The sequence below is a fragment of the Carassius gibelio genome, chromosome B4 (assembly GCF_023724105.1).
Source record: "Carassius gibelio isolate Cgi1373 ecotype wild population from Czech Republic chromosome B4, carGib1.2-hapl.c, whole genome shotgun sequence".
Taxonomy (NCBI): domain Eukaryota; kingdom Metazoa; phylum Chordata; class Actinopteri; order Cypriniformes; family Cyprinidae; genus Carassius; species Carassius gibelio.
Window position 1 is genome coordinate 20025203 of NC_068399.1, and position 25510 is coordinate 20050712.

Genomic DNA, 25510 nt, shown 5'->3' on the forward strand with positions numbered 1-25510 from the left:
GAAATTCAATTAGTTTAATTGGTCTGCTTATTATAGGCTGTAATGCGATGTGAGTGCCGCTGTTGTCAAACTTCACAGGCTACTTTAAACAGCCTCCTTAATTAGATGGAGAACTTTAATCTCAGTGTTTCAATTGTACAGTGAAGAGGATCTTCAAGCAATATTCTGGCTTTGCTTGCAAAGCAAACTAGAAAAGCTTTTAAACAGCTCAAGTGTGGGACTTCCTTACATACATCTATAGGTTTATAGCCAGAAAATATTGCACATTTTTATTACACAACGCTCTGGGATAATTCTCAACAAATTATGACCATATGCATCCAATTATTGTCTCATGCAGCTGATTTCTTACAGTAGCAATGATTTTATGTCTCTTGTATCATTTTGTGGTTTATATATATTTTTTTCAATTTTATTAAATGAAAAAGTAAAATTGTATTACATTTCTCATTCACATTTATTTTATTATATTTTATTTTAATGTTTTAGAGAGAAGCCACACAATGATATGAGACGTATGAGATTTGAGGTTGTTATTTTCTTATAAAAGTATACAACAGTCATAAAGCAAAAACTGTAATATGAATCCAAATAAAATCGGTTTAGTTTTTAGTTGTCAGTAAAACAGAACAGATCAAGTTTACAGACTCTAATTAAAATGTCTATTTAATTTAAGATATTTATTTCAATATTTAATGTAGTTATTTAGTAAGTTATATTAGTTAATCAATATTAAGTTCTTGTTAACAAATTGACTGATTCTCAAACTTGAAGTTGTGCTGTTCTGAATCTCTACACTATATTCAAAACTGCACTCTGCTTGCATCATATTGCCTAAATGAACCCTTACAGTGTAAACTAAGAGCACTCTGCTTTGTTTTAGGGTCTTAATTACCCAAGTCAATGCTATTTTGACTGGGTGAACACCTCCACCCTATTAAGCACGCAGCTGTTTTTAGCTGGACTGGTGGATCTATTTCTCTCTCTCACCATCTTTCCCCAGACTAAAGGGGTGGAAATATTTGAGGGGCAGTGACAACAAAATAGATGACAAAATGACAAATTGCACTTATGATCAATCACAGAACCGGAAGTGCAGCATGGTCTGGTGGATAGGCTAATGGAGTTGAGACCCGAAGGTTCACTACTGGCTGCTCGGCATCTACAGTTGTGCCCTTGAGCGAAGCACTTAACCTAAATTGCTTCAGTAAACACTCCGTCTTAGAAACAACAGTGTATGCAAACCGGCTTTCTTTACAGACAGAGAGAGGGATCTAGTCTCCAAATGGCATTTTCCCTAAATTTTGGTGTACCTTGACTTTTTTGGTGGTGTAAATCCCATTTTTGTTATTGTTTGAGAACTATTACATATGTTTTAATCAACTATTATCTAACCTGAAGATAACCTAGCATGAAAATCAGCAAGTTTTAAATGCATAATGTCTCTTTTTAAAATAGGGATTTTGACCAGTTCCACCTCAGGTGTCTTGATCATTTTGATTTTATCCTAAAAATAAAAACAGTCACATTATTTGGACCCAGTGTGAAAGCTCAAATTCAAGCATTAAATAAATTATATGAATAAAATAAATTACGTTTTTTTTTTCCATTTAGTTTTCTTTATTATTATTTGTAATATATTTTCTAGCATTTTTTTTTTTTTTTGACTACAAGGCAATTTTTTTTAGGTTTTTAACACCTCTTTTTGCTGATCATTTGTTTAAAAAACAAACAAAATCTTCTATTTGGTACCCTGTTTGTGTAAAAGTGCTTTTAGTGAAAAAACAAAAAGGACACACAGAAAGCCACCACACAGTGCTAACACAATAAAACTGTATTACATTTGTGCTTAAAATGATTACAGTACAGTATGTACACATCCTAAAAATAAACATCTCATGCTGAATAACACATAAAAAGAAAACCCATATACAATAGCAAGCAAAAAGGAATATTTTTTTTTTAAATATGTACAACCACCATATACAAATTTAAGTTTGTCCTCATATTTTCTCTAGGCTATGCACTCGGTTTCCAAAGGTAATCATAGCCCATAAAAGAATTATCAACGTAATAGGCTACAGTAGTGATTTACGCTTGTTTGTCGCCTTGAGTCGATAGTAAACAAAACCTGGTAAAGGCAAATCCTCGGACCAGGTATTCACGTGCTCCAGTAATGCCTACAATTTATGCGACCTGATTGTGTTTAGAGGATTATGTCAGCTGATCAACATGGGTCGCACAAATAAATACAACGCGACATTCGTCACGTCTGGAGGAGATGCTTGGCGACTGAGCGGTGATTCAGTTCAGGTATAAACATGTCAGGAACAGAGCCTTGAATTACACGCAATGACGAAAAGCCTATTAAATAAATACAGTGAAGAAAGTAACAAACCCATTGTTTACACACGTGCCAAACCCAAATGTTCAAAGAGTTCGCGTTTGAAAGCTAGAGTCTTTTAGGTTTAAAACAGGGAGCGATACGTTTTTCAATATGTCACTAATGAAATCACACCACTTGATGTTGAAGATGTCGAAACTCAAAGAGCTGTTAGAAAGCTAACACCATGTCTTACAACGTGCCATTTTGCGAAGTTGTCCTTAACAGCCAGGACATTTCATCTATATCTGTAGTATTGTGCTGGTAGCTCCGCCCACTATGAAATCTCATTGGTTCTTGTAACTCTACATTAAACAACAAATATCTTCTGATTGGCTGTATGTGTTTGTCCAACTTGTTTGCTGGAAACGGAATTAAGACAATGTAAATGAAAAATAGGAATGACAATGAGGAAACCCATTCAACCTGAGATCTTATGTTGACATGGCTCCTTTTCTTCTCATTCGCCAATAAATACTGGATTTTTTTTTTTTTACTATGTGGTCTTCACCCTGTAAAGCATGTGAAATGCAATTGCGATGTGGACTTGGGGTTGTACGTTTGTGTGTGTTAAAAGTTCACCAAAGTTGGGCCATTGAGATGTCTGGTCTTCATAAGGCCGTCAGGCAGCGTCATTAAAACTGAACCGCAGTCTTGGTCCGTCTTTGAACATTCTCCCACTTACCAAAAACATCTCTATGGCTAATCTGTACAGTACACCGTCCCTTATGTGGGCTCTTCGTATATACAATGTAATGGGGACAGGGGCTGGAGAGGATACTAGTGCTTCTTGTGTCTGATTGCATGTCCCCTTCAGGTCCTCTCGCAGCTCTTTCCCCTCCTGCGAGCCGCGTGGTCGTGGGGTGGTCAGCGGACCTGTGGCGCGTAGCCCTCCTTCATCAGTCCTTCCTCGTAGTCTGTCTGGCACAGGATCATGTTGTTCTTCAGGAAGAACTTGTCTCCGACGCAGAACCTGCATGGAGGCGAAACGAGAAACAGAAATATGGCGTTTACGTAACTTGAGAGGGACGCAGAAGGACTCATTACTGGCAAAACTTGCAGGCTTCCCCACAGAGCCGCATCCCGCCCACTCAAATATTAGTGTACGTTATCCTGCGGTCAAGTCGCTCGGTCTGGATAGAGTATCTCCAGAGTGCACCTAGCATCTTCTCCACCTGCAGCTGTTTCATAAATATACCCCACAGACCGAGCGCAGGCTTTAGCGCTGCCTGACGGGCCGCTGTCTCACTTGACCTTTTGGAAAGAAGATTATGTTGGTCAGGCAAAAGAGGGAGACAAAGAAGGCGGCAGAGAGGGAACGAGAGCGAGAGCGAGTGCTCTGTGTGTTTAGTCGTCCTGAGGGCCGCTTATCTTGCTCACAGCGAGAGTTCGACAAGGTCGGAGCGCCAACGAGAGCTTGTGTCTACTGGCCAGCTTTCCCTACCGAGCCCTGCCGCCTGTGGATGAGGAGAAAGACGATGCGTTTGAGTGTCTGCTCGTACCATTTTAACAATTAAAAGCTGGTTTTGGGAATGCAATGTTAAGCCAACATTAAACGAATAGTCTGGGTTCATTCCGAGTTGAAGTCAGCAATGAGAATGAAAAATATATTTTCTAAATCCATGTTATTGGTCTTACTGTGAATTGGCCTGCAATGAACACACACATTTATGTGAATATATATATATATATATATACACACAGAAACACATATACCCCACATAGACCCCATAACAGGTTCCGTACCTTGCCATAACACTATCACTTTCTTATAATCGACTGCAAGCTTGCATTCAGATCTGCCATCATCCATTAAAAACCTGTAGTCTGAACCAAGTTCCAGCCATATATATATAAATATATATATATATATATATATATATATATATATATATATATATATGTGTATATATATATATATATATATATATATATATATATATATATATATATACATACATACATACATACATACATACATACATATACACTGGCTAATTTTGAGCTATAGACAAAAAAAATATATATATACATACATATATATATATATATATATATATATATATATATATATATATATATATATATATATATATATATATATATATATATATATATATATATATATATATATATATATATAAAGTGAAAAATGTCAGTTTTGGTCAAATTTTAGCTTTTTACATTTCATTAAAAAGTTAATTAAGCCATTGTCTAGCGATCCCAATGCTCTTATAGTAATTAAAGATCCAAAATTGTCTTTATTAATATGTTTTCTAAGAGGAGTACCCTTTTCTTTTCTTTTCTTTGCTTGCTTGCTTTATTGTCTATTTCATATATATATATATATATATATATAATATACACACACACACACACACTCAAAGGACATTTTATTAGGTACACCTGTTCAAACTAAAAATTTTGCAGGAATTAAAAGCAGAAATGTAAAGCTAATTTTCTAAAAGCACTTAATGATTCTTTTTAAGACATGCACTATTTGACCTGTAATGATGTTAAATGATCATATTTAAAGTCATTTTAGAATTTTAGGCTGTACATTGTCAAAAGATTAGTAGGTGATTTAAAAAAAAATTAACCCAGTGCTTCACTGTGACTATTTTTTGGGGGGCTTTTTTATGACGTGACATTCAGCCAAGTACGTTGACCCATACTCAGAACTTCAGCCATTTTTTGCTGCAGCGCCCGGGGAGCAGTTGGGGGTTCAATGCCTTGCTCAAGGGCACCTAAGTCATGGTATTGCCGGCCCAAGATTCAAACCCACAACCCTAGGGTTAGGAGTCAAAATCTCTAACCACTAGGCCACGACTTCCCACGGGGGAAGTCTTCGTTTTATTGGGGGAACATTCAGTTTTGTGTAATCAACAGTATGTTTAATTTGTATTGAACATACAGGATTCCTTCAAACATCCTCAGGAGGGGTTGAGTAAGATCTAAGAGCCACTACCCTTTCCATTGTTGGATACAATGAGCGAGTGCTAGGATACTTTGTAAATGGCTTCCTCCCTCCCTCGCACACACACACACACACTCTGGCAAACTTTTTTTTATACGTTATACACGGCAATGTCAAGCGGGAAGGCGCAGCCATTAGTTTGGACCAAGTATCAACAAGTAATATCCATTAATCGCACTTGTTGACACGGTGATTAACACAAAGCAGAGGTGTGCTTAATGTAATGGTGTCATTCACTCCAATAAAAACGTCCTGTTTAAATGACACATTCTTGCCAGGAATCCATTAGTGTCTGTCTTCTCTGACATCCTGGCCCTCTCCACCTCCTCTTCTGAGCACCTCCATCTCGCTCGTTCGTTCTCTCGCTTTCTCGGCTAATAGGATCTCTCTGTGTTTATTTACAGCCTGTGTTTTCTGTTCCCTCTTAGCCTCGTCGCCGCCCCGTTTCGCAGCGCCAAATTGTTTCTGCTTGGTGAAATGTCAACAGCGTTTGTGACATCTGTGTGCCAATTATGACGAGGATATTGCAGTCAGCCCATCAGAGGTAGCGGTAATAAATGCCCTTGCGCTGCCCTCCGTTTTTTCTGCTCGTGCAGTCATTACCGATCACCACATGTTTCCGAGCACCTACATTACCCTTAGCTTGATGCGTCCCCCTCGCCCTCCCCTTTCAATCTCTCATCCCAGATGAGTTCAACTTCAGATTGCTTTAATTGCTTTTTAGTATTTCCCATCAAGTGGAGGAGAAAAAAAGTGAATGCATTTGATATAGTGTTTGCTCCGGTATGACCATAAATTTGGGGCTTTTTATGTTTTTTTTTTCTAAGGCTGCCATTTTAACATTAATAGAGTGTGATAAATTATAAAGAAAATAATGTGATAAAAATGAACATAATTAATCATGCCCCTGACCCATATGTAAATTACATTTATAAATGGGAAGTAATTATAATTTTTGCAGTTAATCAGTTAATGCATTACATATAATGATCTTACAATGACTTCTACAGCATTTATTGTGATTTACTGGATTTTTGGTGTGGATGTTATTTATTTACTTTTATTTGTGAGTATGAATTAACAATAGCATATTTAGAAATAAACATTAACCTAGTTTAATAAATGCTTTAAAAATGTTCATGATACCTAATGCATTAACAAATTGATCCTTATTGTAATATTTACTGTTTTTTTTACCACCATCTGATCAATTTAAGAAGTAACCTTATTTTTTGCATAATGTCTTCCTTATGTTTTTGTGCATTTATAGCTGACTTTATGCAACTTTTCTTTGCCAAACTAATTAAACGATTAAAATATATACCAAAAAATATTGTAAATGGCTCTTAAATGACTATTAAAAATGTTTGGCTGTCACAATAATAATTTTCATAAATTAATAATTTATATCAATTGAAAAATATTATTTAATTACAGCAATTCATGAATAAAACATATTTTCAAGATTGAGAAAATATAAATAGCATTATTAAAATTAAATCTAAGTCTTTCAGTCATCTTCATTTTCTAAGCAAAACATTTATAGATACATTTAATTAAATGCAATTTTATCTGATGAATTAATCAGAATATCCTTTTAATTAAATCAGTTACATTTTTAATTGACTGACAGCTCTATTTTTCTTAATTAACAATGGCTTTACATTCTTCTAGTCTTTCGGTTATATTCCCGTTCGTTCATTTCTACGTCATTCCCTCTCTCTGCTTCTCTCCTTTTCCTCAGGTGTGACAGTAATGATGAATATGTCTATTGAGACCCATCTTGTTAAAGAAAAGATGGCTTCTAAGGCAGTGGACTTAATGATGTATGGCTTCGTCAGCTATTTGCCTCTGAGGTCTGTGTTAACTAGAGTAGTAACATTCCTCTTCTGTGAAATAACATGCTGGAGCTGAGTGGAGGAGAGAGGACTTGAAAGAGTGAGGGAAAAGAGAGAGGAAATGAATCACGGAGGGAGGTCTATAGACGGAGAGAAAGAAAGTGAACGTCATCGGATATGAACAAGACATTATCCGACAGAATAGAGTAGATGTGCCGCAGTGTCTGCAATGCAACCGCATGGTTTCCTCTAACGATGGATGAGTAGAACTGAGGTTTGCAGACGTCTCTGAGGGAACGAGATCATCGTCTGTGGCGTAGTTTAGTTACCGCAGTCCCTGACGCACGTGCAGCCCAATTTGGCTCAGGCTTTCCAGACTCTCCGACAAGGACAATGACCCATACCGGTGACCCCCCTGCCCTCCCACCCAGGCTTCGGCCTTCTCCGGATCTCCCATGGGGCCTTAGAGCGCTGCGGCCCGGGCTCATCACCAGGAACTGGGACTCCTGAGGTTGTCTGATGAGGCCTGAGTGGACGACAGGCTCATCGATTAGCTGTCCCTTCAGGGCTGATCTGTGGCTAACTGCCGGCTAGAGTCTCAAAACCACACAAACACACTGCGCTCGCGCTCACCACTGTGGCTGTTGCCCTGATCCCTGTTAACCAAGCTGAGGATATAACCTCAAGTCAGGTGAACAGATCATATCCAACCCATGAATAATCACCATAATCGCTAAATATATATATATATATATATATATATATATATATATATATATTTCAATAGTAAATCGAGGGAACGCAATAGTAATTGTGTGCACATTTTAGTACATTGAGGGAACGAATTAGTAAATCGTGCACACAATTTATTTATTTTTTCATGCATGTCATGTGCGGGGCTCCTTAATAGATAGATAGATAGAACTTCATTTTAATAATCACAAAATGATAATATTGTGAAAAATGAGCATTTTTAACAAAAAGTATGAGCACAGATTGCTGTATAATAATAGGTCAATGCTATTTTGATTCAGCAAAATGAATCCTTCGAGTCCATCCTCCAAAAAGATTTGTTCACTGATTTGTTCAAGGGGTCTTTATACAGGTCACATTATTGCTGCAGTAGATGGCGACAATGTGTTTTTTTTTGTGTTTTAAACAAGTCGACTTATTGACTCATCATAAAATGATTCATAAAGACATATCAAAACTACTTTTAAAGAAACTATGAACAATGACAGCAAAAGGGCCGTCCTTTGGGCAGTGCAACTGGTGTGGTCGCACTGGGCCCCAAGCTTTGAGGGGGCCCCGTGGTGAACAGTCTGAGGGGAAACACAATCGTGAGACTGTAAACGGACAGAGGGGCTTAGCGTCTGCTAAGGATGGCCCTGGATAGCAATACACTAAAATACCGGAATTTTTCCTTTCATCAGTCTCGATTTAGAGGCTCTGATTTACATTCAGATTCGAAACACTGACGTGATAAGTAAAGAATGGCATAAAGATTAGTTCAATCAAATGACAGTCATTCGTTAAAGACAGGAAAAACCAAACAGTTACATGTTTCAAATGTGAGAGATTTGACTATTATGATTCCATACCATTAGAGATGCAACGATGTATAATAATCAGATGATTTTTCCTAAATTTACAACCATCAGCATATCGGCTATATAAGGGAAAAGGCCAATATAACAAACCAATAGTTTATTAATTAAGTGCGTGAAGGCACTGAGCTGTATAATGTCTGTTGTCTAATCCTAACACAGCTGTCTGCACTTTAATGCTAATCAAATAACAAAAGACAAAAGATCGCACACTTTTCTTGACTAAATAACTTTTGTGATTTTCATAAGTGTAGAGGACCTCATCTGAATGATGACCAAAACTTTACTGATGTTTTATTAAATTTACTGCATCATTGCAAAAACAAGAAGTGCACATTAAACTCTCTCTCTCTCAGCTGCATTATATTCAACAAAGTGAATTCACAAAACACTTATTACAACTAACAGTGAACAAATACTATCTATTTTGATGCCAACCTTTCAAATAAGGGACAAATGTTGTTATCGGAATCGGCCAATAATTGTTTGTTAAAAATCGCTATCGGTATCGGCCCTAAATAATCCTATTGGTGCATCCCTAGTTACCATATTATGTAGAAGTTTTCATAAGTTTCATATACGTGAGCCAGACATAGTTCAGCACTCTCTTTGTGGAAATCAAGCTAATCACGGCTGGTATTTAATGGTGATTTTGTGTGGCATGACTAATGAAACGATTCTGTAGATGATGGCCTTACTGATGTGTTAGTGGAAAAGGAGGGGTGGCCCAGCTGTATTAAAGGCCTGACTGTAATAATTTAAGCATCAAACGGTAATGTCGGAACATTACTGACCCTCACAGAGAAGCATAATTATACAGCGTGACCTCTACCAACCAGATAGCCTGCTCCAAGCATCAGAATGCCTGTGCCACGTCACTGATGGCGAGGAGAGCGTTTTGTAAGATGGATTAGATGGCTCTTTTAAAGGCCATGGCCTCTTTAATATTGTTTGAAGAGGGGAGATGAGAAGGGAGAAAGCAGGATAGGATGTATATGAAAGTAGATAGAAGGGAAATAGACAAAAAAGGGAATGGAAATAACAAAACAACCCTTATTTAATGAAAGGAGGCGGGGCATTTTATTCTAGCAAGCATTTGATAGGACAAATAACTTTTAGTACAGGATGAGTCATCAATATTTGTGACTGTAAATATTACAGTTAATTTTGTTCAAGGTGTATATATATATATATATATATATATATATATATATATATATATATAAAAGCATACAGATAGCCTGGAAATTAAGATACACTGAATATAAGCCATAGAACTATTTTTGATTTCAGGAAGTCCTTGAACTATAAAAACAAGTAATGTACCCCTGATTTGTTCATCATTTTCATTCAAGCACTAAGTGCATAGAACAAAACAGATTGGAAAAATTAAATCACACCAAACTAGCTAGTGAAAACAATAATGCGCAATGTGTTTCCCTAAAAGATCTCCTTCCATCAAAGGCTCTTGAGACAGACTTGCTGCTTGTGTTGATGTTTATCAAAGAGCATCAGTGGACTGAGGCTATACTCGGGTAATGCGGCGAGCTGTCACAATGACGGACGCGTCATGAAAAGCCCTGCCGTCCATTTCTTTTTCTGAGGAGTCCATCAAAATCTGTGAGGCTTTCTCAAAAGGCACTGACAGAACAACAAAGTGTCTGAGACGTGTCGGGTGGCGGGTGTCTGTGGAGATAATGTCTCGTCAGCTTGTTGACAAATTAATTTTCTTTTGGTCAAATGGGGGGTATTTGCATATCAGACTGTTGATGTGGTGCTCTCTGGGTAGTGTTTAGACCATAGACGAGCCGACGCAGGAAGTTCTTTATGATATGTGTTGCTTTAAGTGGTTTGTATATGTATACTGTGCCTTATGTGTATTTAGATGTACTAGTCTCAGCCTCAGATGTCACTCTCACGAATCGTTGGCTGAACGTCTGATGCATAGCGCAATCAAAACTGAAAACACTTCAAAGTTTCGAAGTCGTCATCAGGATTGGTTAAATAATACAGGATTTCTGGGAGACGTGTGTGTCGCGTTCTTTAAAATGTCATGATGCCACACCCCCTCATGGAGTTAAAAGTCTGTCGTGTTTACAACTTTAATAAAAGAGCTTAACAGGATCAACTAAGCGCTGGATATTTAAAAGTATGTGAAAAATGAAAAGTTCGCAACATAAATTCTTTAAAATATGTCCAAGAGTTTAACACACCGGTCTGTTTTAGTGGCAACATTTTCACGCCCATAAGCATGACAAAGCATGAAACCTGATTGGTTGATTTACTTGTCACTAATATGACCTCTTGGGTGGGCTTTGGCCATTCAAAGCGACCAAGGTCTGAAGACCTTGCTAGATTCAAAACTAGACGTGTACAAGCTGAATATATGAATTTCAGTGCATTAGAAAATTAATTGGTTGACCAAATTGGTTAATTAGAAACCAAAGTGTCATCAAATAAACATGACCTTTCTTTTTTTGCAATCACTTTTTGATTAATAGAAAGTTTTTTTGAACATTTATTTGAATAGAAATCTTTTGTAGAAGTATAAATGTCTTTGCTGTCACTTTTAATCAATTGAATACGTCCTTGCAGAATAAAAAAAGTATTCCTTTCAAAAATTCTGTAACTATCCTCAAACTTTGAACAGAATAAATTGTTTGTATCTCATTTTATATTTTTATGTAATGCAATAAATTTTTAAGCATGATGTAATAATCCAAATACTTTTTAGGATTGCTGAATGTGAGTTTGTTGCGAAGGACACCTATGTTCATCCATCTCTCCACCAAAACATAAAAAAATGTCAATAAGCTGACAGGAAATTCAAGCTTCGGTCTGAGATCTGGTCAATTAGCACCGGCTCCGTGCTATAAATCTTGTGGTGAACATCAGTGAAATTGTGATGGGCGAATGACAGATGCATAGAGGCCTCGTCAGAGCGTGTAAAGCAGACTGACGCCGGTTTTATTAAACAGTTGATCGGCTGGCCTAATGTAAAAAGAAAGATTTGCCTGCCTCTAAATGGGCTGTAATGCCCGGGCCAGCGGGTGGACCTGTCTGTGACTCTGCTGATGAAGATTAGCTGACTTCTTAGATTAGGTGAGCGTGGTTCGTGCAGTCAAGTGAAGTGGCAAGACAATAACCCGGTGTTAATTGAGCGTAACCGGATCCTGCAATCTGCCCCTCTCATGTGTACTGCTCTCTGGCACCTGTGTGTTTGTATGACGCAGGTATCTAATGAACAGCCGTGCATGAGGTTTCTTCTTTATTTGGCCATGTTCTAAGACAAATGGCCTCTTCTTTTTAGACTGAATGAACAAATAACACAACTTGCCCAAAGTAATGAAGAAAATTACAAGCCACAGAATATTTAAGTGTTAAATTACTGTTTTTGTGAACCACACACACACACACAAAAAAAAACCTATTCATTTTAACATGAAAAGAAGATTTAGGTCAATTCTTGTTTTAACATCCATTGAAGAGTTTGTGTTTAAGCATGCCGTGGTCGTCCAATGACTTATGACAGACTGCAACAAAAAGGATGTAAGCAAATCTTTAAGATTAGGGTTAACAATGTAAAAAAACAAAAATCATTTAAAAACACTATAATGATCTACTATTCAGAATTAAAGTACATTTAATGAAGTCAAATGTAACAGAAATTCTTGTTTTCGTTTCAAACTTAACATGATCGGCAGTGGCTGTAACTGTCCAAAGTTATTCGTTTAAACCCCAGAAGGGGCATTTCATGATTTTGTTCCTGATAATCACTGTGCCCCTGAGCAAGGCATGATGCTTGAGGGTGAGATGTACTATAAACCATTTTGGATACGAACATGTCTATTAAATGGCAGTTTTTGTGGTAGGGTGATTGTTACACATGTGGGCTTGTGGTTCAAATATGCTGGTAAGAATCACTAAAAATTGCAAATGATGGTTCAATACTTTAATATTACTGTGCCAGCAATCCAAAGGTTGCTGGTTCAAACCCCTGAAGGGCGATTCATGTGCTGGAGAGTTATCCCCTATATCACTGTTTTGCCCTTGAGCAATGTACTTCTTGCTCCAGGGAGACTGTACTTGTAGTAAACACACTGATGTAATTTGGATAAGAAAACATCACCCCAAACCGTCTTTCGGTGGTAGGGTGGTGGGCTTTAATCCGAAGGTCATTTTTCAAACCCTAGAAGGTTTGATTCATGAACCGGAGAGTTGCTGGGATTCCCTATCACCATTTTGCCCTTGAGCAAGACACGATAGAGGGGTTAAGCGGGACTGTCCTTGTAGTAAATGTACTGTAAGATACTTTGGATTCAAGATAGCCTTTTTAGTTTTAAAACGCTCAGCACATCTGCACAGAGATAAATATGTTTAAGTACTTTGAAATGTTGAAAACCTGAATATGATTTGACTTACCTCTGGTTACACAGCTGGCAGGCGAAGCAGTCCAGGTGATAGACGTTCTCCTTGGCTCTCATGACCATCTCGAATGCTGGGATGAGTTTGCTGCAAGCCGCACAGTTGCCTGTCACACCGAACAACCTGATAGATTGAAAAAGATGTGAAGTCTTAGAGTCAGAATGATTGGATCAGCCATATCATTACGACTGAAATGGGATTGTTGGGGTGATTTATAAATAAATGACTCTTATGAACGAATTCTTTATAGTAAATCAAAGAGAACAACCATTATGGTACAATTCACAACTGAGTTTTATAAACCGGTTCTTTTATGAGAATCAAGAACATACAAAGCAACCAGTTTAGTCTGATTCATAAAACAAATGAGTTTTATGAAAGTTTCTAGCGCATTAAAAATATAAAGAGCAACTTGCTTAGTACAGTTCACACTAGACTCTTATGAACTAAATGTTTTCTTTCTTTCAGTAATTCAAAAACATATAAAGCCACCAGTGTAACCCGAATCACAAACATTTTTTGTAATGAACCGGTTCTTTCTAGTGAATCAATAACATACAGAGCAAACAGATTGGATTCACAAACAAATGACTCCTATGAACTACTTATTTTCAGTGAATCAAAAACTGTGTAGTCCAGTTCACAAACAAATGACTTGTTATTAATGAATCAAGAACTTAAAAATGACCAATGTAGTCTGATTCACAAACAAATGACTCATAAGAATCTTTCCTAAAACAATTTTTTTCCCCCATTATCATATATGAGGTTTATTACCCAAGTTTATCCATTTATCATATTTGATCAATTATAGCAGTGTTTTACTCAATATCTGCAGTTACTTGCTATTAATTTTTTTAATTCATATTTTTGTTACAAGGTTCCCTGTATAGCATTGCCTGAGAAACTTATTTGAATTCATATGAAATGTATTAAATATGAACGCTAAATGCAATATATAGCTGAAATATGTACAGTTGAACAAAATGAATCAAACTGAGCAAAGAGTTTGTGAACAGAACCAAAAAACAGAATTGATACGAAGCCTACTTCAAAACTTCCCTTTTTTTTTTTATCCTTTTTGAGGTTGAAAAAGACACATAAACACATAAGTGGAGTGTGATGTGATCATCATGGAGATGTCCGGGCCGGGTAAGGTTAGCACCACAGTGCCTCTGCCCAGGGATGAGCCTATTATTTTCAGCCCGCTCGCGGGACATTACTGAGTGGATTCATTAGGGATTCATGGCTGTTACTCCAACGCGACCTAGACCGAATAAAGGGGGGAAGGGGGAAAAGAAATATCTGATAACGAAATCATATAACAAAATAACCTATTAGGCGGACTTCTTCAGGCACTTTTAGCCGTCGTTGTTAAAATGATAAAACTGCATGCCACTCTTCGGCTCTGTAAGAGATCGCAATCTGATAAATGATCTCAGGGCCTGGGATATGCAGGGTTGTTTATTAACCTTCAGAAACTATGTTTCCCACAGGCAAATAAAAAAGAGCCGAGCATATAGATTGTACTCTCATGAATACCTACAAAATTAAAGGCTACTGTCAACACACCTTGAGATGATGAAGGATATCTCCAATAGCTTTTCAGGTAAGAGGAGAAAGAAACCGAGAGTTCGTCCTGTGGATTGGTGCCGATTTAATTAAAGGAATTATGCCTTTTTCTTTGAGCTGTCTAAATATAGACACGTTCGCGATATCACGTCTCCCACTATTTTCAGAAAAAGTGCATAGCCAGAAGGCCTCAGCATGAAAGAGATGAAATGATGAGGCATATTTTTTCCACTCGCATCTTGCAATTATATAAATCAAAGATATAAATGCAAATATAAAAAGGATGATAGATTCACTGTACGATAACTCGCTTATATAAGGAAAATGATTATGGTTCATTAATGCATGTTCTGAAAAGAAAATACGCATTAATGCACACGCTGGATTTCAGTTGATGAATGATAGATGATATCCATATGAAAAAATGATGCTTGAAGGTCTTTTTGTCATCAGGTTGAATCAAACTAGTATTGGGTTTGCCACTCTAGCGAGCTGTGAGCTCAAAATGTCTCGTCTCGTGCAAATTTAAAGTAACCAATACCTTTCCTGGAATTGGACAGTCATGCCTTTTTGCTTTGAGCATTTGAGGACAGGGGTCTGTGCTTTGCAAACACACAAAGCACTGAGCAAAGACAACTGCATTCACCTGAGAGTCTAGCTGTGTATTACATGCGCTGCACTGAGAAATCAATAGATGTGTTTTTATTTAAAGAACTGACTGTATTTTTTTCTATGTAATGGATTGTGATCCATCAGAAACTAGATGTGAGTGGAGTATCTTGATGTACAATGATGTTCTTTGGGGAACTTGTTTTGCAGCTTCATTTTGACTGCTGATTTGAGCTGTTCCCTTGTTTAGAAACTGACATATTTACTCTTGGGTCATACTTTCACACAGCACATTAATATACTGAGTTTCGAGTTGAGTTTGAAAAGGAAGAGTCTTGAGAATGGACTGAAATGGTTTTGCAAGCCAGCATATTGATGAATAATCATTGTACATCTTGTATTAAACACTAGAATTAAAAATGTTTGATTTGCTTGATATGTTTGATATGTTCAGCTCAATTTACACCAAAGAAAATTTGAGTCATCCTTCAGTTATAGCTTTTTAATAAAAAGCATTTCTACTGTATATTGACCACTAGTGGTGAACCTCCATAGATATTAAAAGACCCACTGATGCTAAAAGTAGGGAACTGTGCCACAAGCATCTAACGTCCCTCCATACATGAGACTCAGAGAGCTCGGTTTCTCTCCCCAATAGGAAAAGGGGAGGGGCGGTAAGACGGATGAAGCCCTACCTGCCACTTGTCTTTCACCGGTCCGCCAGTTTGATGCCGCAGTCGCTAATGGCTCTCAAGGGAGGGGGCAAATTAAGCGTGCATGGCTTGTAATGAATTCGGAGGCGCATGTTCTCTAAATGCAGTCTGCAAGAGAGTCCAGAGACAAATGCTGACCGGTCTTCACATTTATGTTCCGTAGGGTGAAGAAAACGTACAACACTACATTTTATCGCTCAGTCTGGTTTTCAGTCAATGGTCAGTGGCTGTGTAATATTTGTAGAGTGTTATAGAGGAAATCAAACTCTCTTTGACATAAAGCCTGACAAAATAGCATGTATATTTTAGCAGGCGGAAAAGGCAGCATGAAATTAAAATTCATGGCGGCTCGGATTCATAAGTTAAAAGAGAATGCGCAATCAGTACCACCTGATTGGACACAAAAGGTGTTGGAGGTGCACAGCGGCTTTTCACAGCTGAATGGCACCTATTTGATGAGAGGAAAACAGACACCAATTAAATTATTCCACAAGGCTTTATCCTAGTGGTCGCAGAAGCAAGGCTCAAGCGTGCAGCTTTACTGTAATCATTAGACAATGCCCCAATGGAAAATGCATGAGCTATGTCACCTCAATATTCTCATCCAGCTCGACAAAATCCTTGTAAATTACTCCCTATCAAACGAGACCCCTCTAGGACTCTAATATGCAAGTGATTTAGATAAGACAAAGAAATGAAACACAGTGTTATGGTCCAAACTGTGTCATTTTGGGACCCTTTGCAACCAGTTGTCCATTTTCATTTAATTACTAACTATTAACGGATTTCTAATTTTCGACGTAATGATCCAGTGTAGTAATCAGGGTTCTGCACAGTTCACAACTGACTTAAGAATGTCTTTAATATTTTAATTCAGTTCCTGAATTTAAATGGATTATTAATTGAGGGAGAAAACATGATACAGAACTGCAATTCGAGTTTGGGTTTGAGGAATGAAATGCCACCTATACAAATTACTATTTAGTTTAATACAATAACTTCTGTGGACCAGTGTGCAAAAACACTTCATTTGTCTTGGAATTTCTTGGAATTCCAATTCAGTTACAGTTCAATTCTATTTCCTGTCATTCCAATGCTCTTGAATTGAATCAGAGCCTGAATTCTGTACAGCCTTGGTAGATAATGTTTTAAATTAAATTTATAATGGAGAAAATATTGCTTTTTTTATTTTGGGCTTTCTAGCTGAGAGTCTGGGTTGGGGGTCCTGGGCTCTGTAAAGGTTAAAAAAAATAAAAAAATAATGCGATTTTGAGCAAAGCATAACGTTTATCTGAAACGTCAGGTCTGTATTCTTTTCGCTTCATTTCTTTGGGTATTTTCTGAACATCAAGGGCAACAAATTAAGTGTTACTTTCTTCTTTCTGTACCTCCTTTTTCTTGGGAAAAGAGAAAGAATGATAACACTGCCACCTCTAGAAGCATTTGAAATTCTGACAGTGGCTCCCTCTCTCCATCTTGCTCCTCTCTCCCGCCGCCACCCCCGCGACTTCAATCGCTCTGGCCTCAGCATGCATTCATCAGCTGCCGAATTAGAATTTGTTTCCTCACAAACCATTGATCATCGGCCTATTACCAGGCAAATGACAGTTAATTACCCACTACATTAACCACCGGGACCCGGGGACCGGCCGCCTGTGCCATCAGTCACAGTGATGAATGTGGCAAGTTCAGTAATGCGCGGCCGTTCTCGCGTCCGCCTGCCACGCTGAGAGCAACCCCTGGATCTCACTTCTCGGCACCCAGGGAAAATCTATGGCAATCTGCATAATTACAGGCTCAGGGTTAATAACAGACAAATGATTTGTTGCGTCTCGAGCAGCAGGCTCTCTACTACCGTGTCTGTGGTTAGCATCGGCGCTAACTTTGACGTCAGTGTTTGGGGTGCTGTGAGCTGGGGCTGGAGAGCGTAAAAAAGGTTAAAGCTTTAAATATTGATGCTTGCATTATTGATGTTGTAGAGGGGATCGATCCTCACATACAAATATTGACTGTAAGTGTTTGGGATTTTGAGTTGAAAACTTGCTAGTGATTTTATTATTTATTAGCATATAAATGCATGTGTGTCATGAGCATCTAAGTGCCTAGTAGCAAAAAGAAGCATCATCTGGACTTATTTTACTTTACTAGTGTCATGATTTGCTACTTGCTTGTCGGTTTCAGCTGTTATTGGGGGAGGGGCATTATCATTCTACAGAGCATCTGATTGGACAAAAATCACTGCAGTGCAGAATGAGTCATCAGAATTTTTGCTTTATAATTACTGTTTTAGAGGGTCTTTTTTAGTCTCTGTTTTTATCTACATGATAAAAAATGTTTCTTTTAAATGTAGAATTATTTATAGTGATAATGCAATCAGGATTTTTATAGACATTCATTCAGTTTCATTTTTGAAAATGGGGTGAATTTCCCTCTTAGGTGACTCTTATTTTTATTTTTAATGGTGGATGGGGGAATTTTTTTACTTTAAAAAATAAATAAATATGCAATTAAATGTTTGATCACGCTGTGTATTTTTTGTTTTTACAATGGGTCAATTGTTGAGTGTGCGCTCTCTGGAGAGTGCACAAGTTCTGAATAGTTTAACCTGTTAAATGTCACCCCGTCCCGTATACGGGACGCCTACGTTGACTATACTATATTACAATCAAATTTAATCTAATCTTGACAAACTATACATCGTTGGAAAGGTCTAAGACTCCCAAATATATATTATACCAATATTGTTTGTTAAAAATTATGTAGGAAAAGTAATAGATCAATTTATGAGAAGAGTGCACCCTCAGAAATCTACATTACAAAAGGAGCTTTGACCTTTGTTTAAAAATAAGACTTCCTCATTGCCTTTTTCTCTATCACATTTTAGAAATCATCAGAAGTTATATATCACTTGAAAACATGAAATCTCAAAATTCATCCTTCAAAACCCATTTTAAAATCAGACATTGCATTACCATGTAAATGGCACATCAAAATCATGTTACAAAATGTTTTCAGTCATGAAATATAAAAATTTAGGTTTGTATCATGCACATTCATGTCTATCTTCAAAAACGTGAGTGACAGTTATCAGGTTAAATACTGCAAATTCTAAACTTTAGTGATGATGCATGTAAACTGTGAGAATTCCTGTGTCAACCGCGCAGTGTGCAACTCGCATATTGTGCAGACGTGATGTGGTGATATGAAGCCGTTTGCGCATTTTGAGAGGGTAAGACAGACAGCTTGCGGAGAACTCGTGCTGCTTGTAAAGATACGCCGTAAAGAAAGTTTTCAAATTATTTTGTAAGTTATTTTATGAAGAAATAGGAATTCTACCTCACCTTCAGCATTATAATTATTTTATCCACACCGGACTGAGTTTGAGCAATGCTGCTGCATGTCATGCATCACATATCTACACATCAGCTTGAGACTGGTTTATGAGAACAGATACTTATTCACCATTAACACCGAAGTACGGAGATAAAACACCACATGTTCTGTATCGATAACAGTATTGCTTGTCCTAAAGGTTAATGGTAGTCCGTTATTGACCCAATTACGCACCGATCCAAAAAGAAATTCAATCCAGAAATGGCAGAATGTTTCCGCTTTAACAAGCTTTCAGTTTTGATACCATTTGGATTGAAAAAAAAGTCGCCCAACCCTATACAAAAAGCAGGAGGGACCAGTTGGCAGATGCTATCAAACGTGTACTTTCTTCAATCTAGTGACTACACGTGATTTTCGAAGATTAAACAACTCTTGGGGCAAAATTATTTCAATTACAGCAGGCGTGACCTGGGAATTGTCTGTGGGATAAGATTTTCCTCCTTGAGTGCCCTGACTTTGCCTGGCTGCTGGCTCAATCAGTTCTAATCTGCACCTGGACTCTGATATCCTAATGATGAATTATGGGCCTCTCAGCTTTCCACTGCAGGGCAGATAGAACAGCTCTCCGCTGACCTGTCAGCCCGCTTAGGCTGAGGCAGAGACCCACGCTAATTACCCAGAAAAGACCATGTGCGTGTTTAAAACTCATGAGCATCACATGAACATCATTCACTCATTAGGCCCTTCACTCTGTCTCTTCCTCTCTATCACCTCGGTTAAAGCGCGGAGGAGATGGTTTCTACAACCGGGGAATGAGATCGAGCACAGAAATTCTTCCTGAAAGTAAAGGGTAATTGTTTTCTGACATCGAAAGTTACAGCCTCTATCTGCCTCAACAGGGTAATTACTGTAAACAGCTCTCCAAGAAGACAACAACTTGAGGAATTTACTTGAGAAACCGCTATTGTGAGATAATAGCGTAGAAACTCGTATCAGGAGATAAAACGGCAACTTTAATGGACTCCCGAAAAACAATGGCGGTCAAATATTTCCACGCATCTGTGTATTCAATAAACAGCCGAGATGAAAGGTGCAAAGCCTCTTTCAAGTGAAAATCACAGCGAAATGCAAAATAATTATGCCCTCGCCATACAAAAATGCTTTAAAGGGCTTTTTAGCAAGAAAATCTGGCAGGGGTGTGTGGGGATTCAGAGGGGTATTGTGAAGAGGGGTGTAATGAAAGTTTTCAACCCCCACAGGGCCCAGATGTGCACTTTGATAGGCACTTCTCGGTGCCAACCCACCTGCAGTTGCAAGCTGGGCACCGGGGTGTGCCACGCTAGCCCTGCAATTATCTGCACCAAACATGCGCAGTCCCACGAGTCATTGCTCTTCACAGCTAATTAAGCTAATCTCAACTGGAGGGGACCATCCAAAAACATAATGTGTCCAGGGGAATGATTTTAAAACCGTTCAGCCCAAATGGAAACGAAAAAAGGTTTCTTTAAGGGATCATTGGATTCAAAATTCACTTTTACATGTTGTTTGAACTGAAATGTGTCAGAGTTTATTTTATACAACCACTTTAGTGATAAAAATCCACCCAGTATTTGTTTTTTTAAATCTCGGTAAATCCAAACCCCTTTTCTAAAATCAAGCCGTTTTCAGATTCCTGCCATTGTGACATCACACAATGGCAAGGCCTCTCCCACAGTATTTGATTTACACTAGCGTTTTATCACAGCTCCGCTCTGAGTAAGCTGTCATTGGTCCGCCATTGTTTCGGTGCCGGAGCGGTTGTAGACAAGAATGGCTCCTAAGCGATTGATGCATTCTGTTGTTGGATGTAGTAATCAACATAGCAGTCGTCATTTACTCCCGACATCTGAGCCACTGAAGACGTTTGTTTTTGAAGGGAATGTGCCCCCCGACATGTGTCTATGCTCGAGTGAATAATTCGTTATCCAGCTTCTCCTCCAAAAGAAGCGAGAAGGCCTATATATTTTTAAAAAGAATTTAGCAAATTACCCTTGCTAATAATATACTAGTTAGCAAGATTCACAATGAATGCGGCTAAAGTTAACAGTCTCTCAAAAAACTGCGCAACACCCCATGGAAGAGAGGGGCGGGGTGAGAAGAGCTCATTACCATAACGGGAAATGTACCAAAATGGCTTGCTGTGAAAAGAGCTGTTTTTGACAGGGTAAAAAGGGTGTTGTTTTACACTAACAGACATTAGCCAAAGTAATACCCTAAAGAATCACATCAACTTCATCCGATGACCCCTAACTGTACAAGCTTTACTGAGTTTGAATAGATTTTTTTTATGGTTGATGATGAATGGACTTCGTCCCCTTGGAATTATAAGGTTCTATCTGACATTTTTGTCAAAATTTAGTTATTCACATATTCTTATTCTGTGACAATTTATTTACATTATGTGATGTTTCATTTAAAGTTGTGTACATTTTGGGATTTTTTATTGAAAAAACAAAAAGGTTCTATCTACAGAAGTCTATGGAACACAAAAATTTTAAAGCTCAATATCTCAAAACTGCTCAGAACGCAGACAGAACCTTTTAATTCCAAGAGGACGTATTACAATGCTGAATGTGCATCCAATTATTTTATGCACGTTTTCAAATTCAGCTGTCTTTTCAGTCAATTTTATTACATTTGTGCTGTCAATCAATAAAAATGTACTAATTAAATCACACTTTTTAAAATTAATCGTGATAATTAATTAATTAATCCCACCTAACATTAAAGTTCTTAAATATACTTTTATATTGCAATAATTTTACATGTAATCTTCAAATTATTGTAGAAAAGACAGTATATTTTGAATATTTTTTTTTAATGGCATCTTTTTCTTGACTGAAGGAGAGTATCACTGATACTGAAATTGTTTTACCCCTCCCTAATATTTAGCCATTGACTGTAGCCATTCAACATTACAGTAGCTTTGAGAGCTATCAATTTGAACATTTATTAGACTTTAAAAAACAACAACTTCTAATTGGAGTGACCTTAAAACAATCTTAATTTAGTAACACATAACCCTATTATAATAAGTCATATTTAGCTACCTTATCTCTTGAATAGTGAAGTTATCAAACACTTAATTCTAAAAGCCAACTAATCGTTGAGGATGCCAACTTGTATATCTACTGACAGTTGGAAATTTGCCATAGGCAAATGATTTAATAAGTCACAAGCAACACACATACTATCTTTATGAACAAATAACTAAAGTCAAGTACCTTTTCTGTTCCTACAATAGCCTACAAAATATCAAAGATGCCTACTTCCATAACAATTGGCAACTGGAATAATTATGAAAAAGCTGCTCTCAAGGCACATGCTAACCTATCTTATCTGGTTTACCTGACGATTTCAGACAGTCACTTTTGTTAATAACCAAACTGTTTGTGAACTCATGCATTTAGCACTTTAAACCAGGGCTGACACATCCTGCTGCTTTGTTAATAGAAAAAAAGCATTGCTCAAAGAACGTCCTAAGGTTGTTTATGGCATTGCCGAATAAACGCGTTGAGCTGTCGCATTAGGGCATTGTGTAGGTGTCGGCACATTAAATGGATCATTCTAAAGGTCTAACTTCATAGAAAATTCTGGAAAGATGCATTGCAGGGTATGTGGCCTTTGGTGAATGATAGTTATGGCTACATGAAATGTTTTGAAGTATACATCACCTAGGAGCGAATGTCATTTTCGAGAGGGAGCAAAACAACTTTTCGATACTCTAAATCATAATCTACTTGAGAGATGGGGTCTATTTAAAAAAAAAGAGAGATGCCCTTCGCTTTTAAGAAGTTGAAAGAGCTGTCAAAAATAAGTGTTTGTTGTATGTTCTTCGTTTTTGGCGAACTCATTTTCTACCAAGGATTGAAAGAGGGAGAAAACAATGCCATCCTACCCCTGACCCCTTAGCTGAATCCCTGACCTTTCCTTCAGGACAATTTAGCGCGGAAGAAAAATAGAGGATTAAGTCTTTGCGCCTCTACTTCAGATTCGATCGATGGTGATTACAAGTGCCCATTTTGACCTCTCCGCAATTTCAGATTACATGTGAAAAGCCCAATTTAATTACAGGGAGTCAAGAACACACACATTTGCAAGAATGGAGCATTATTGGCCACGTAATTGCCAGACATGTGAAGTGAATTGTATTGAGGAGAGGTTAATGGTGGCAAAGCTTTTTTCCAAGCACAACATAGCAATTACAGGACGCCTTCAGAGCTTTTAACATCTCCACGGCATCTCATTTAACACAAAATAGAGGCGAGAGGGGACGCTGGATTTCTTTGTTCTGTAGCTTTATCTGTTAATTTATTTCCCGAGGACGCAAGACTTAAACCATCTGTTCCTCAGATGAGAATTCGTTCGTAATATGGAGGCCTCCTGCTTCGAGCCGCTGTTTGAAATGTCACAAGACACGAGAAACTGTGAGAAAGGGAGAATGAGATGAAGGGAAAAACATCTTGGGCCTTATTGAAGGATCAAAATCACTCGTTTGGAGCCAGAAACTGGACACTCAGACACTGTTTGTATTTCAGCCAAAGAATATAATAAGATTTAATTTGACATTACAATGCACAGCCCATTTGTGACTTATGAATTTGATTTTGATCAAAGCAAATATATGCATTTGCTTAAAGCATGGCTAATAAATGCTGCTGTTAATTGACAATGAACAGCTTGGTTTTTATCCAGTAATGATTCCAAAATTTATAATATTGATTATTAAAATAATGGAGAGTTTCCATCACTTGTATGCAGAGCTTTGCACTATTTGAGAATGATATTCAGTCCTAAAAAAAAAAAAAATCTGCTATTATGTATCAGTGCAGAATTTCAGAAAAAAGATTTCAGGTTAATATGTTTATAGATATTTATATTTAATTCCATCAGTTTATTTTTGTATAGGTTTTTATTTTGAATCATTTTATAAACTTTTTCATTTATTTTTCCTACATATGCTGGAAGCCTCAGGTCTGTCAGTACAATTGAAGCAACAAATGCTTCAATAAAAGGTTTCTTAAGTTGGTTTCTAAAGCCTTACTGAGTTTGAATAGATTTTATGTTGTCGATGATGGATGGACATGTTTAACTATACTGAATGTGCATCCATTTAGTTTTATCCATTTTTTAATTCAGCTGTCTTGTTGGAGAAATGTAATTACATTACAATTATATATGTAACAAAGTAAAGAAAACTGAATAATGAAGTTTTTAAATAAATTATGTGTAAAACAATGTCATTTTTTAAGTATGTAGAGTTTTGACTGTACGAAAGGAGAAAACCAGTATTGTTCACATTGTTACAGCACTAGATTTGCAGATCCCATCTGTGGAAAGGTCTTCAAAACCAGCATGTTTAATTTTCCCTTCCTTTCTTTTACTGAAAAAGATAATTAAGAAATATTTAATGTAGGATTTTAATTAGTCAGAATCCTGAATGCTGCCCCACATTGAGCTTGAGGGGTGTTTTTGTGGACCCGATGATTGAAATGTTTTAATCACTGATAAAATATATTGGATGTTGTTTTTTCTCTCTCACAGGAATTCCCAGTGGCAGTTAAAATGAAAACCACCTTGATATTATTCAGAGTAAAGTAATTAGTAGGACGAAGATAAAGCCAAATGAACTCTTGATCAATACATTAACCGGCACCCCGCTTTCTCCACCCACCTCCCTCTTTTCAAAATCAAATTAATTATACGCACTCCTCTCGGTATCAAAACCCTCTGTTGCTTTGTGCCGGGAACATATGGGTATCAGAGTAATGCGTTACGGACAGCAGCACCTACACTTCCCGCGGTGTGATGCTTCTTTTTTATGCAGATTGGTGGTAGAGAGAAGCGAATCAGTGCAAATGATCTTGCTATCCAAGCCTGACAATGGAGAGGTCTCTAATGAACAGGCCAAGAGCAGACTGCTTTTTTTTTTTTTTTAAATGAGAGCTTACAAAGGCCATGGGTCTGATCAAATCCAAATATCTGGAACGAATAGTGTGGAGTGATGCCGCAGT

The 25510-nt window shown here is 37.5% G+C and overlaps 1 protein-coding gene across 5 annotated transcripts in view; it reads right to left on the bottom strand.

Annotated features, from left to right (window-relative positions):
- Window positions 1-1819: 1819 nt before the first annotated feature.
- The window catches only part of lmo3 (LIM domain only 3), a 43985-nt gene continuing 20294 nt past the window's right edge, over window positions 1820-25510 (bottom strand). For all 5 annotated transcript variants that reach the window (XM_052554026.1, XM_052554024.1, XM_052554025.1 and 2 more), the window contains exons 3-4: window positions 13228-13353; window positions 1820-3356 (exon numbers count right to left, since the gene is read on the bottom strand). In XM_052554026.1, coding sequence (XP_052409986.1) covers window positions 3251-3356; window positions 13228-13353 — 232 coding nt within the window. In that variant the 3' untranslated portion in view covers window positions 1820-3250. The remainder of the gene's footprint in view (window positions 3357-13227; window positions 13354-25510) is intronic.